The sequence below is a fragment of the Patella vulgata genome, chromosome 6 (genome assembly GCF_932274485.2).
Source record: "Patella vulgata chromosome 6, xgPatVulg1.2, whole genome shotgun sequence".
Taxonomy (NCBI): domain Eukaryota; kingdom Metazoa; phylum Mollusca; class Gastropoda; family Patellidae; genus Patella; species Patella vulgata.
The window spans coordinates 36,659,633-36,675,820 of NC_065884.2; the positions used below are offsets into that span (position 1 = coordinate 36,659,633).

General features: G+C 35.1%; 1 protein-coding gene across 6 annotated transcripts in view; it reads right to left on the reverse strand.

The window, feature by feature from the left end:
- The window catches only part of LOC126825386 (serine/threonine-protein kinase BRSK2), a 695,489-nt gene extending 679,747 nt beyond the window's left edge, over positions 1–15,742 (reverse strand). For all 6 annotated transcript variants that reach the window (XM_056101811.1, XM_050555009.2, XM_050555005.2 and 3 more), the window contains exon 1: positions 15,256–15,742. In XM_056101811.1, the coding sequence (XP_055957786.1) occupies positions 15,256–15,340 (85 nt within the window). In that variant the 5' untranslated portion in view covers positions 15,341–15,742. The remainder of the gene's footprint in view (positions 1–15,255) is intronic.
- Positions 15,743–16,188: the final 446 nt, after the last annotated feature.

A 16,188-nucleotide genomic window follows, 5' to 3' on the forward strand; every position in this document is an offset into this window, starting at 1 on the left:
CAAAATTACTACTAGATGAGGTAAGTAATATTAAATCTTTTTATGCTGGACAAATTTCAAAGTTTTATAAAAACTGGGCTACTATTACCTCAGATCAATGGGTGTTTAATATTGTTAGTGCTTATAGAATTGATTTTATTTCAACTCCTGTTCAGATGGCTATTCCAAATAGCCCACCTTTTAATCTTGAACAGATGTCTTTAATAGACGAGGAAGTCAATAAAATGGTTTTTAAGAAAGCCATTAGTTATGTGTCAGCAGCAGACTGTTCCGGTCAGTTTATTTCCAATATTTTTCTTGTTCTCAAAAAAAACTGGTGATTCTAGACCAGTTATAAATTTAAAGAAATTAAATGAATTATTTGTCTACAAACATTTTAAGCAGGAAACACTGGCTATTACCCTAAAAGCTATTAAACAGAATGATTTTTTAACATCCATTGATCTCAAAGATGCTTATTTTTCAATTCCTGTTTGTCTCGATCATCGAAAATATCAACGTTTCATATGGAGAGTTCAAGTATACGAGTTTAATTGTTTACCTTTTGGTCTATCGTCAGCTCCACAAATTTTTACAAAAACTCTCAAACCTGTGTTTGCTTCTCTCAGAAAACAGGGCATTATTATATGTACATATTTTATAGATGATTCCTTGTTTGCTGCAAGTTCTGTTAAAGAAGGTATTAAAAATATTCAAACAGCTATCAGTTTATTGGAGAATTTAGGTTTCTGTGTAAACGAGAAGAAATCATGTTTAGAACCATCTAAAGAGATGGTTTTTCTAGGTTTTAAAATTAAAATTAGAGATTTTAAAGTTATCAAGTTTTGTTGATACCTGAGAAAATCTCCAAAATAAAGAAAATGGCTGAGGAAATTTTATTTAGTTCAAATTTGTCAATTCGTATGGTAGCATCATTTGTTGGACTATGTTCCTTTAGTAGAACTGCTATTATACTTGCTCCATTTTTCATCCATTATTTAGATAAACAGAAAAACTTATTTCTGTCAAAATGTAATTTTAACTATGATAATGATATCATTCTTAATCAGGCTATGGTTTCTGAATTAGAATGGTGGAGGTCTAAAGTACATATATAATGGATTTTTTATTCAGCCACCTAATATATCTTGGTTTTTAACATCTGATGCTTCCCCTGATGGATGGGGTGCCCACATGGGTAATTTCCAAACCAATGGCCGTTGGAATCTCTCAGAGCAAGAAAACCATATCAATTATTTAGAACTTTTGGCTATATTTTATGCTCTTAAGTCTCTCTATGATCATCTTTTTAATACACATGTTTGTATCCAGTCTGACAACACTGTTGCTATTTCTTACATAAATAATCAGTGTGGTTCTATTGATAACCTGTTCGAATTATCTAAAGAAGTTTGGCTGTGGTCTTCGAAAAGAGGAATCTTTTTGTCAGCCAAACATGTTGCTGGTAAATCTAATGTGTTGGCGGACAGTTTGTCTAGAAATTTTTCTAGTTCCACCAAATGGAAGCTAAATGAATATATATTTACTAAGATTTGTAATTATTTTTTCATACCCGATGTTGATCTGTTTGCTTTCAGGCTTAATAGACAATTAGACAAATATGTTGCTTGGCATCCAGACCCTTTTTGTTTAGCATGTGATGCTTTTTCAATATCTTGGTCAAAATATAAACCATATCTTTTTCCACCTTTCAGCATGATATCAAGGGTTCTGGCAAAGGTATCCGAAAACAGAATATACCAACTCAGGTGTGGTATCCGATTTTACTATCAATGCTCACAGCCAACCCAGTTCGGTTATTTGTCCGCAAGGACCTTTTACGTTTAACTCACAATGGGGCGTTGCATCCTCTTCGAGGGAAGAACCTATATCTAACAGGATGCAAGATATCTGGCAATCCTTCTCTAATAATGGAATATCAAAGCAGTCTGCAGATATCATCCTTAATTCTTGGCGGCCATCTGCCAACAAACAGTATGGGTTGGCCTGGAGAAGATGGAATTTTTGGTGTTGTAAACAACAGATTAATCCATTGGATCCATCTGTAGAAATTTTTATAAATTTCTTGGGAGATATGTCTAAACAATTTTCTTATAGTGTTATAAATATTATTAGATCTTCTGTAATTCAAACACTTGAAGCCTTGGGCAATTCTGTAATTATATCAGCCGTTGGTTGGTCGATTCATGAAGGGATTATATGATAATGATCCACCTAAGCCTAGATATCTTTTTAATTGGGATGCTTCAATATTAGTAAAATACTTGGGTACACTGTATCCATTGCAAGATTTATCTTTGAGATTTTTGACATATAAAACAGTTGGTTTGTTGGCTTTGGCTACAGCTCAGAGATGTCAAACTTTAACAGCCTTCTGCCAGAATGCTTTTTATGATTCAGGTTCTGTTATAACCTTGGGAGTAAATAAGGTTTTGAAAACTTCTCGTCCTTCAACACCGTTGTTTATGGTTAAAATTCCAAATTTTAAAGATGTTAAAATATGTCCTTGTTTTACTTTGAGACATTATTTTGGTACAACAGTAGAATGCCGTAAATCCAATCAGATTTTTATTTCCTTTCATACCAAGAAGGCTGTAGCCCCAGGAACTATTGCCAGGTGGCTAAAAGAATTGTTGAAGCTAGCAGGAATTGATACTTTCATTTTTAAAGCCCATTCAATTAGAGGGGCATCAACCTCTTCGGCATTTCATGCTGGTTATTCTATTTCAGAGATTTTGAAGGCTGCGGACTGGAAGTCTACGGATACGTTTGCCAAATTTTACCACCGGGATGTGGGGAGTTTTTCATCCTGTGTTTTGGGAAATAAATAACAAATCTTTGAAAAGACAATACGGGAAGTGTTGTGATCATTGATATGGGGTGTGGTCATGTGTCATTAAGTGCATAAACACACCGATGCAGTGAGCTATTTTTAGCCTTTTAAGTTTGAACGAGTGTGCATGGTTAGAAAGAGTAATAAGTAATATGCAATATAAATCCTTGAGCCCTCGGGCTATATATTCATATAATCCTTCTCATCCATCACGCCCTTCGGGCGCTTGGATGAGAGGGGGATAATACATCGTTAGAATCATAATTAGGCCAGCTATCTGAATGTGTAAACGATTTGTAATATTCTGTTTAAATAATAAAGTAATAGAGAGTTTTCCAAAATTTCACGATTTTTCGACCTTTCCGATTTTCAGTCCCTTTTATTATCCTATTCCTGACATTTCAAAGTCTTTATTGGAATGGCTTAATGCACAAGACTATCAAATGGATGCTCAATAGAGAAAGTTAAAAAAAAAATGGAGGTTAATTATTTGAATAAAGGCGTCCAAAAACGCTCCAAATCAGAAAATACTTGATTTTTAGCGTGCAATATTTTGCTGTCTGGTCATAGTATCCGTATGCATTGGGTATCACACGATAGTCCATTCACTGGGCCACCCAACGCTACCTCAATTGGTTGAATCCGGTGGTATCGGACAGAGAAATCGCGTTTTTCCCAAATGTACCCATTTTTTGTGTTGTTTTCAACATATCGGACATTATTTCGACTACTTCCGGTCTACAAATCATTGTTGAAATTGCTTTATCCTTTGCTATGGTCATATGACTTCATGCTCCAGAAGTTTCAGAAATATCGATTTGGTCGTAAAAAGAAAAGATAGGTTGCCAGGCAACAATACATACGCCCACAGCAGCTAAATCGTCCAGGCAGTCAACAAGTGTTGTCGCATATTTTTACTTTTTTCGTTAATGAAACATTTATAATACATTCAAATCTGATTAAGAGTAACAACTCATTAAGTAATTATCAGAAAACCATTAGAATTTGTTTGGTTTTTATGAAGTTCTGCCCCATGCTAACATTTAGTATACAAAACTTTTAACATCATGGATCATGGATTTAGCTGTTCAAGCCATAAAAATTCATTGAAAATCAATATACTTGTTCGTCTCAAGACCTTAAACTCTGTGTATCGATCTGAAGTCAATTGGATGATAACTTTAGCCTCTAGAGTGTCACAAGATTTTTTGAAGTGAACAAGGGCCATAACTCTGGCAGTAATTATCGGAAATCGCTGAAAATCAATAGGCTTCTTCGTCTAATGGCCTTAAACACTGTATATAAATTTAAAGTCAATCGGATATTAACTTTAGCCTCTAGAGCTTGTGGACACCGGACGGACTGATGGAGGCGACGACAATATACGACCACATTTCAATGTGGGCGTATAAAAAGTAGGATACAAAATGGGCAAAAAATTGGAAAAAAAATTGGAAAAAAAAAGGGAGATAATTCTGAATAAAAGTTATATTACTTTAATCAGATAGACTTCAGGTATCCAAAAATGTAGGTCAAATTTGAATATTTTGAAAATTAACAACAAAGTTTCAAATTTCGAAATATTCAACTGCTATCGTTCCGGAAAAGACTCAGGGTTTCTGGTAATGTCATTTGTTTCAAAATAGGGAAATAATTGACAAAACTACGGCCAGTTTCTGATTTTTGGGGACCGTACCAAATTCGACCACTTCCAGTCTGCGCAGAAGTTTCAAATTAGTCGATCAAGCAGCCACCACATGGTTTCCCAATAGAAAATTAAGTCCCAGATCGGTATCTGTTACAGGCACTGAGAAATAGGCTCCCGGGGGGGGGGGGGGGGGGGAATAATATTAATAACTAGAACTGCCATGCAGTAATGACGGGTTTCACCTGGGCCACGTTACCCTTGGACTTATGTCACTTCCGGTACCACGTTACCCTTGAACTTATGTCACTTCCTGTACCAATGAAAACGTTAAAACAGGTTTGCACATAAGCATTGCACATGAAATAAAATGGACGCATAATCAACCAAATTCAGCTATCAATTCATTTTATACATTTGTTACATGTAAGTGATCCTGACAAAATTACATTACTTCCGGTGATAATGAAAATGTAAAATTAGTTTTATGAAATTAGAAATGGCATCATCACATTGTGAAACGTTTATGTAAATCGAATAATAATTGCCACTTTTATAGACCCAAAACCTTGAAAAGTGACTTGTAGAAAATCGTCTATTTCTCTGCAACCGTACAAGTTAGAAACCATTTTGTTGTATCTGTATGATCGTATGGGTTCATTCTATTTGTTGATGGGAACTAAATATCATAATTTTAAAAATATTACAAATAATACTAATTTGAATAAAATATGTATTTTTAAGGCTAAAATCAAAATTCAAAAGTAGCACAACTGTGTGCCCTGTCTCAGGCTATGCCAATTTTTATTGAAAGTTAAATACCAACGATTATTGTTAAAATTAAGACAATATTTTTAAAAACAACAACTTCAGTGATTGAGGACATTTCGCATTTTCGCAGGACGTTCAAAATAGCTTTATCCTCTAAGTCACGCCCACTTTCCCAGTAAAACCGAAGACCCCGTAACGATGTGACAAGTAGCATAATAAAAGACGAAAATTAATAATAATAACTAGATCTGCTAGGCAGATATGAAAGCTTTCATATTCACGGTCAGTTTCTGTCACATGTCATGGGTTATATAAAGAATCTCAACAAGGAAAAAGAATTATTAAAATCGATCAAAACTCGAAGTTATATGTGTATATATATAATGAGTAACATTGCACCTGGACAAAAAAAATTCTGGAAAATAAAGGGAAATAACTGAGACTTGTATTGCTGTAATCAAATTGACTCCCCGTTCCAGAAGTTTAAGATACGGAAAGATATTTCTATAGTTCAATAAGCTAGAATAAAGTCACCTGGCTGGGACAGCAGGTGTTTCCATATATCAGACAAAATCAAAACCATGCTATGGACAATATTGCGCAAACATGAAACCCCAAAAATGTCAGAAATGTTCAAATATAACATATTGATTACAACACTTACGAGGTTCAGTCTAATATCCCCAGACCACGAATTAGGCTAAAAGGTGAATTATCGATATAATTATGATCTGGATATCTGTCTACGATTTAAATTTTAGGTTGCTACACTTTAACGTAGCAAGTATTGAAATGGGCTGAAGAGTGAAGTCGAGTCAACTTATAGACTGCTAAAATATAACGAGAACTATTCCCCCTGCCCAAAAGGTAATCTAAAAATAAAAAGATATTGCTGAGACCGTATTGCTGGAATCGGATTTAACTTCCGTTGCAGAAGTTTTTGAAAAATCGTTCAAGTCGTTTAAAACCCAGAAGAATCAGAAAATGAGTAGAAAATGGCTGGAAATATACAGAGAAAATATCGAACAATAAACTGTGATAACTTATAATGAATTTTATATTTTTGAAATCGGATTGACCTCAGCTATTCGAATATTTAGATCAAGTTTGTAAGTTTTAAAAAATTAAGATAAAAAAAAGTGTTGTGCAATTAACCTTCGGTAATAGGGAACCAATTCACGAAACGCAGCTCATTCGAAGCCGTTGATGAGGATTTTTCACTCGTCAATAACTTTGTAGAGTTAAATGAATCAATCTACTTTCATTCCAAATATCATGAAAATCGTGCTTTGATCCCTCATTTCTCCAAGGGGAGATAAGTTTAAAAAAAATTATAAAGACATTGTTTAAGTTAAATGGATCAGGTCTACTTTGATTCCAAATTTCAAAGTAAACAAAGAAATATGAATATGTAAAATAGGTCAAATATTCACAAAGTTACAGCTATGTAGGTTTTGTCATTAACATTTGGTGATTTTGGATTTGTAAAGCGTTTCAAAAATATGTACTTCAAAGATTCTGGGAGACAGGTTAAATTTTAGAAAGATCCAAAGATTAGATTCGTGGATATAAGAAAGAAATTGTCCTGTAAACAACTTTGTCGGTACAAAAAACGTCAAAGTGGAAATTCGAAATTTTGAAATACCAAAAATTTGTGCCTTAGCCGGGCTATCCAGAAATGTAATCATTTCGATAATAGGAGACGGATTCTCTAAACCACGACCTATTGTGTATGTTTTCAAGCCCATTAATGTGGATTTTTCACTATTTTTCATTTTCATTTGTAAATGGCGTCCATCATTTGCCAGAAATCAAAATTCTAAGCCCTACATTTTATGGGCATTCCTTCAAGGATTCGGAAAATATAAGTTCCTTGTCTGTAAGTAAAATATCAAAAAAGTCTTAAGGATATTTCACATTTCAAGATGGTGGCACTTACATATTGAGCTACAAACTCCATTTTTTGTGTATGAATCAGTAGTGTTGTAGCTAGTACAGAAAAAATAATTCAAGGTAATCTGACATATATTTCGTCAATTTTTTAGAAAAATTTGATCCTTTATTTCTCAAAGGGGAGATAAGTTACAAAATTTCTAATGACATCTTTCACATCGCATCAGTAAGATCCACTTACATACCAAAATTCAACAAAATCGTGCAAATATTTAAGATGTTGTCAAGTTGATTTCAACTTCCAGGTCGAAATCACAGCGACGAATTTTCGAAATTCGAAAATCTGAAATTGCAGATGAAAATGATTTTTTTCAAGGTACTCAAAAAAAAAAAGAATTATTATAATAGGCCAAAAATCCACAAAGTTACGACTATGCATTGTCATTTGTTTCGTTCGTAAACTTTGGTTATTTCGGATTCGTAAAACGTTTTGAAAATATATTCATTCCAAAGCCAGGTCAAAGTTTCAGAAAGATCCTATGGTTAGATTCTGAGATATAAGATTTGCAGGAAAAACACACAAAATAATAATAATATTAATCTTAACAAAAACAATAAGCTTTCAAATGAAATATGAAATATGAAAGCTTAATAATAATAATTTTGGTAAAAACAATAGTCTTTCAGACTGCCTAACTAGACTTGCAAGCAGCACTGAACCGGCTTTCAGGAATCAGACAGGAAGAGTGTCATACAATAGCCCATTCATCGAGCTACCAAATGATACTTTAGTTGTTTTGATCTGGTGATTTTCGCAATAGCACTTATTTTTACTGGGGTTTTTTCAAAATATTGAATATTTTTTCGACTACTTCCGGTTTACACATTATTGTCCAGATAGATTTAACAAGTGGTATAGGAACTTAATTTCCTGTACCAGATGTTTCAGAAACATCCATTGAGTACTATTTAAAAAAAAGAAAATTAGAAGAGTATTTCCAGTAATTTAATGATTTTGTGACTTTTTTCAAAGATTGAGGCCATTTTTGGACCCTTTATATCATATTGCGGCTTTTAAATTTGAATTCACAACCTAGACCACCGATAGAACTCTGAGTAACAGAAGTTTAAGAGAAGAAAAAAGAGTAGTTTGCAAGATAAAAGCGTCTGAATAGGCTCCAAAAAGGAAAATACTAGATTTTCAGCGTCCCATAATCTATATTGTAACCACCGAATTTGTATCATTGGGATGTCATAAGATCGCCCATTATTCCGGCTATCTAATGTCACTTTAGTTGTTTTGATTTGGTGACGTCTGGCAGAGTAATCACTTTTTTCGTATCATTTAGATGTCATATGATAGTCCATTCATGGGACTATCTAACGACATTTTAGTTCTTTTGGTCCACTTATATCTGACGGAGAATTCAAGTTTTTCGCAAGAGCGCCAATTTATTAACCTTTTTTTATTCATTTTTTGAATACTTCCGGTATGGAGATCATTATCAGGATAGTTATAGTAAACGATTTGGGCAAATGAATGGTCGCAGGAATCTTTAATGATATATTACATTATCTGATCAGAAGGTTTTTCCAGAAATCGGATGGCAATCTCCACCATGTAACCAGCTTGGTTTTTAGTACTGTTGTCAATTCTTCATTGTGGTCTCTTCTTGATCATAGATCATGAACACATGATTCAGTTAGTTGTAGTACTTTATGTAGATACAGTAATAACAATTTTTACAGACAATATTCAGAACTATATTATAGGTATACAGAATTATGCTAAAGAGGTATACTAAAGAGGTATAATTTCAAGAGTTGGCATAAGTTTAATGTAGCCTGTTAACTGTATCTCTTCCCTAACTTGTCCTCTCTGGGTCCATCTTCACATTTATATATATCTGAAGATGTAACCCCTAGCTACCTACATTACAATTAACATAAACACAACAATTTAGACATAGATTAAAATATTAAAAGAATAAAAAGAAGATTATAGACATAGAAAATCAGCTTATAATATTAACTATATACATGTATTAAAATATTCCCATTATTAAAATATTACCATTAACATACATTCTTATTAGAATACTCGTTAAGAGGACTATGCTCTAAGATGTTATATCAGTGTTAAGGTAACCCATAATTAATTCAACCAGAGAAAGGTAATTATAGGGTCTTGATAGATCGTGGTGACAAGGCAATCAAACAAATTATCACCTATACACTAAGTTTCATCACTCCATATCAGATAGAATCAAAGTTATCTTAGCTTTAGCTCGAAATGTTAATCATTGAACTCAGTCAAGACATTCACCTAATGAACATCTACATGTACATCAAGTTTAAACATTCTACCTCAATTAAAACCAAAGCTGTTATGTTCAAAAGTCTTGACCAATCAAATTGCTTATAGATCCTTAGCCTAAGCAGAAAATTCTCATCAACAAACTTAGTCAAGGTAATGATATAATGAATCTATACTCAGAGTTTCATCACTCTCATTTAATAAAAACCAAAGTTATTGTACCCCAAAGCATCAACCAATCAGATTGCTTATCTCTGCTGACCGTAAGCAGACAATGTTTATCATTGAACTCCATCAAGGCATTCACCTAATGAAAGCCTACACCAAGTATGAACATTCTACCTCAATTAGAAGGAGAGTTGTGTTCCAAAGTCTCGACCAATCAAATTACTCATCACTCTGCTTACCCATAAGCAGAAAATGCTTATTGATGGAACTTATTCAAGGTATTGATGAGATAAAACTATACACCAAGTGTCCCCACTCTCACTTAATTATTAATTAGAACTAAAGTTATCATGTCCCAAAGCATCAAACAATCAAATTGCTTATCTCTGCTTCCCTAAGCAGAAAATGCTCATTTTCGAACTCTATCAAGGCATTCACCTAATAAACACCTACGCCAAGTGTGAACATTATAGCTCAATTAGAATGAGAGTTATTGTGTTCCAAAGTCTCAACCAATCAAATTGCTTATCGCTCTGCTTACCCTGAGCAGAAAATGCTCATTATCGAACTTAGTCAAGGTATTGTTGTAATAAAACTATACACCAAATTTCATCACTCTCACTTAATAAGAATCAAATTTATCATGCCCCAAAGCATCAACCAATCAAATTGCTTATCTTTGCCTACCTTAAGCCGAAAATGCTCATCTTCGAACTCCATCAAGGCATTGACCTAATAAACACCTACACCAAGTTTGAACATTCTAGCTCAATTAGAAGGAGAGTTAATGTGTTCCAAAGTCTCAGCCAATCAAATTGCGTATCACTCTGCTTACCCTGAGCAGAAAATGCTCATTATCGAACTTAGTCAAGGTATTGATGAAATGAAACTATACACTCTCACTTAATTAGAACTCAAGTTATCGTGTCCCAAAGCATCAACCAATCAAATTGCTTATCCCTGCTTACCCTAAGCAGAAAATGCTCATCTTCGAACTCCATCAAGGCATTGGCCTAATAAACACCTACACCAAGTTTGAACATTCTAGCTTAATTAGAAAGAGAGTTATTGTGTCCCAAAAAGTGTGACAGACAGACAGACGGACGAACCTATTTTAATAGTCCCCTGCTTTCTTCGAAAGGCGGGGGACAGACGGACGGACAGACAGACAGGCGGACAGACGAACCCATTTTAATAGTCTCCTGCTTTTTTCGAAAGGCGGGGGACAACAAAGTGAAACAATGGCCATAACTCTAGACATAATATAAACGGAAATCATTGAAATTAAAAACATATATCAATTTTAAAACAATCGGATGATAACTTTTGGCGTTAGAGCGTTCACGAGAAACTAAGAAGACGGACCAACGGACAGACTGACGGACAGGGGCGACAGCAATATATGTCCACATTTCCATGTTGGCGTATAAAAATGAACAGTGCTTTCATTTCTGTATACCCACAGACACCGGTCTGTTTATAATGGCATGTTATACAGAGAGTGCGAGAGAGAGAGAGAGAGTGACGTCTATAAATCTAATAATGTAACACTTTAATGTTAGTCCCAAAGATAAATAAATATATTGTGCAGTATGATGTTTGTTATGAAAAAAAAGCCAACAGTGAGGCTGGTGTCCCCGGCCTTAATCCCAAAATATTAATTTATCGCAAATTTATTTTTTTCAAAAGTATCAAGCAATCAAACAGATTATCAACTATACACTAAGTTTCATCACTCTCTATCAGATAGAATCAAAGTTTCTTGTCCTAAAGCATCAACCAATGAAATTTCTTAGCTCCGCTTAAGCAGTGGACACATTAGCTGAATCGTTCGGCCGAACCAATCGGCGCCAAATTTTTTGGGGCCGAATAGGTGGACACACTAGCCGAATGCTTCGCCCGATTCAACCTGTCGATTGCATCACCTTTCACATGATTAAACATGGCGGCGTCTATGTCTTCAATCTATCACGTGACTTCTCGATATGAGTGGTGATTGGCTAATGAATTCTACAGTATATTTGACTGAATGCTTCGTCGAAGCGGAACCACAAGGCGAATATAATTCGGCCGAATAATATATCAAACCTGTTTGACACACAGTGGACACACTAGGCGAATTTCGACGCCGATTGATTCGGCCGAATCATTTGGCTAGTGTGTCCACCGCTTTAGCTTTAGCTTGAACTCAGTCAAGATATTCACTTAATGAACATCAAGTTTAAACATTCTACATGTACCTCAATTAAAAGCAGAGTTGATATGTTCCAAAGTCTTGACCAATCAAATTGCTTATCGATCCTTAGCCTAAGCAGAAAATTCTCATCATCAAACTTAGTCAAGGTAATGATATAATGAATCTATACTCAGAGTTCCATCACTCTTACTTAATTAAAATCAAAGTTATTGTGCCCCAATGTATCAACCAATCAGATTGCTTATCTCTTCTTACTGTAAGCAGACAATGTTTATCATCGAACTCCATCAAGGCATTCACCGAATGAATGCCTACACCAAGTTTGAACATTCTACCTCAATTAGAAGAAGAGTTATTGTGTTCAAAAGTCTTGACCAATCAAATTGCTTATCGCTCTGCTTACCCTAAGCAGAAAGTGCTCATTATCGAACTTAGTCATCGTATTGATGTGATAAAACAAAGCATCAACTAATCAAATTGCTTATCTCTGCCTACCCTAAGCAGAAAATGCTCATCTCCGAACTCCATCATGGTATGACCAGGTAGTATTTAACACAGCCATTCACCCAGTATCAGGTAATAGACATACACCATAAATGGGCACCCAAGATGGATTATCTAAAGTGAGTTAACAATAGTCAGCTATGACAGAGATAATAGAAAATTAGTAGTAATGAGATAATCCATCTATAAACATTACATAATCAAGGCCCAAATAGTCAACTTAGTAAATGAATGAATGATGTCACTTAAATACTACCCCTTAAATATATATAATTACAGGGGCGGATCTAGGAATTTTGAAAGGGGGGGGGGCGCCGCAAAATGAGGGCACTGACCGCGGAGACGGGGCACGCCGCTGAGAGTGTTTTTTTTGGGGGGGGGGGCCCCCAAGAAAATTATCCGTCATTTCCTTGCATATGTAGCCATTCCAAGAGCTATTTGCCTGATATTTTTTGTCTAAGTAAACGTTCGGAAATCGTTGAAAAAGAACCTTAAAATCGAGCAAAAAAGCCAGTTGAACATGTGACTCGAAAATTGTCAAGGCGAGTGAGGCATTATGATGGGAAAAAAGACGAATCTATTCCCTAGCCACTTCACTATTTAAGCCTTGTAACTTGTACTATGTACTGTCCAAACATGAAACAATGCTACATCAAGTTGCACTCATGCGCGTCGGTGTTGGGCATAAGTGTATACGCCGCCGATTCCACAAGATGCTATCATTGATGTCTGTCTATAGTCACTCTATGGGATAAGGGCACCGTCAGCTAAACAACAAGAATTCGTTTGAAAGTGGAAGCATTAATTAGACTGGTGTGTTTGAGTCGATGGTTTGAGTCATTTGGGAACGGACATATTTGGGTCTGAGAAAAGGCACTTTCAGCAGTAAAAAAGGGCACTGTCGAAAATTAGGGGGGGGGGGCCTGAATTACTATTCATTGTTTATTGTTACCAAGTAACCTCTAGTATATTAGAGGAAAGATTGTAGATGGTAGGGAAAAACACAGGCAGGCAGAGGACATACATGTACTGAAGGGCAGGTCTCTGATAAGTTATTTCTTAGATGCTGTTCCTTATTAAGTTACCTAGCCTGTGGGTCAGTATTGTATATATATATTGTAGTATTAAAAGGTGGTCAAGGCAATAAATAACTGAAGATTCTAAATTTTTTCAAAGATTACATTTTTACCAAAATTTTGTTTTGTCTTGTATGGCCGAATTTCCTAAATATGGACATTGACCAATATTTAGAGTGTCATGGAGGCGAAAAGGCAACTTGATAGGACAGGGACGCATTTTTAACAGCTTGTTGTGTCACTCATATTGACTCTAGCGAGGTAAGCAAGGTCTTATTTTCTCACTAAGATGTTCCTTTTCATTGTACAGGTGTTCACACGAATTGACACCCCACCGTTTAGCAGTAAAAAGTTGCACAGTAAAATTGACTGGGGCTGGAAAAACTTTCGACAAGGATTCAATAGGACGGTTCCTGAACGTACATGGTGCGTGTAATGAGACCTACGTTCAGAGCTGAACTACTGTTACATATGAATGATACCTCTTGGCACTTTGAAGTAACATGTACCATACTGTATTTACTTTCAACGGACTAAACCTTTTGGATATACAGTAGATAAAATAAAGAGTTAAAATGGTTTGATTTTATGTGTTATCCAACAGGGGATTTATCTACATTTACAGATTTAATATTTTCAATGAAGACAGAATGTCACCTTATGATACAGATCAACATATACATGTAGAAACCAATGAAATCAACAAGTTTATTTTTGATCCAAATCAACTATATTTTGAGTGGGTTTGACATCATAATAATTAACATTTCAATAGTAAAATACATCACATATTAAATATGCATTATACAAGAGCTAAATCTGCCTATTGCAGGTCTTTCGTTAGTTCAGCTCTGAACGTAGGTCTCATTACACTCGCCCTGTTCTATTGAATCCTTGTCAAAAATCTAATCGCTTCTCAGTCAATTTTACTGGGCAACTTTTTATTGCTAAACGGTCACGTGTCAGTCCCTGTGAACGCCTGAACAATGTAACTGAACATCTCAGTGAGAAAATAGGACCTCGCTGGAACCAGTATGAGCGACACAACACGCTGTTAAAAAATACGTCCCCGTCTTCTAACCGACTTCTAATTGACTGGGAAGCAATTAGATTTTCGATAAGGATTCAATAGGACGGTTCCTGAACATACAGGGCGAGTGTAATGAGACCTAGGTTCAGAGCTGAACTAGTCTTTCTTTAGGCCTGAAATGTTATCTAGATTATTAATTAGACACTAATTAACTTATCCGGACAATAATCAACTCTCGATGTCATCACTAGCCTGCGATTTTTACTGGATTAGGATCCGATTTGCTGCTCAACTTTCATTCATGATTAAATCATGAAATGGATAATCAAGACTATGTTTGAAAGAGGCTAAGCTAAAAATTCAATCGCTAAATTCTTGGATCAGAGTGGATCAATTTGATTAAAATTTTCAGCAAATTCCCTTTACATTATCTAGTTTTTATCTATTATAGTGAGAACTGCCAGCTCTTTATCTAATCTCCCATAATGTATCTTTAAATATACATTGTATTGCACTCAAATCATTATAATACACTGCTTCTAATTTCCAGTCATAATAAAAATATCAAGTGTGTTTTAAAAAAAAATAAATGATGCATAACCCCTGTGCAGAGATCCATATTTACCATCAGCTGTGAACCTTGTAATAACAAACACATATTTTGTAGATCGTATTACATAGTAATTATGTTAATAATGCTCTATGATTGAAATAAGGCGGATAATAATATAATGCTGAAAGCGATTGGTACATATATTAAAGAGTGTGGGTTATTCTTTGAGATTACTGAACAGAAGGAGGATGGATGGATTTAGTAATACCTGTTTGGCCCTTTCCAAGCGTTTTCTCGAGTCTGTACGGGCCGACATACAGCTCATCTCTATGCGAATGGGACATTTTACTCATCTAGAGTCCACGTATATTCCTTTTGGGGATTTCGCTAATATCCAAAACGTCCACATAAATATATCCTATTATCTCGGGTTACTCGAAACCAGCCACTACTCTAGATCAATAAGAACGCCATGTTACTACTGAAGCGAGACGTCTCCAAAATCCGAGAGCCTTTTTCGGATTCGTGTGGTGTTTTAACGCATCAGTCAACTATATCCGTCTTATGAATATTAATCCTTTATTAATTTGCGGCTCTCGTGTTTTTGCATTGTCCTTCTCTTGGAAATCAGGCATTCATGGACACACTATCCGAATAGCCTTCCGTAAGCCGATAACCGTCAACTCGCTTTTAATGAATCATCAAGGTGCGAGGAAACGCCGCCTAGCGTCCTGGAAATGCAATCGCATTGCACCAAGAATGACAACTCTCTATATTTCCAGGAATTTTAGGAACCTAATAAGTTGTTAAAAATCCGTGAAAATGATTGTATTTGAACAAAGAAAAAAGATATATTTCAGAAGAAATATAGAAGAAATATTAGCACCATAAATGTTCCATTGTTTTGAAACAAAATAGAGTTTAAATTTCATTATTTTTTTTTTAAACCACTATATTTTAGTCTGTATCCAGATTTGTGGTAAATTCACTGTTACTCTTTATATCATATTGAACTATTTTCCGGCGCATCGATTTACTAACTCCCAATAACTGCCCAATAACTCAAAAATAACACCCAATAACTCAAAAATGTTGACGGTGGAAGCACAAAATAACAATTTAGTTGAATTTCAGAAGCCTCGCTGCTTTGTGCCCAAATCGTAATTTCACGCTCACTCGCCTGAAGGGAGATAACTCGTGT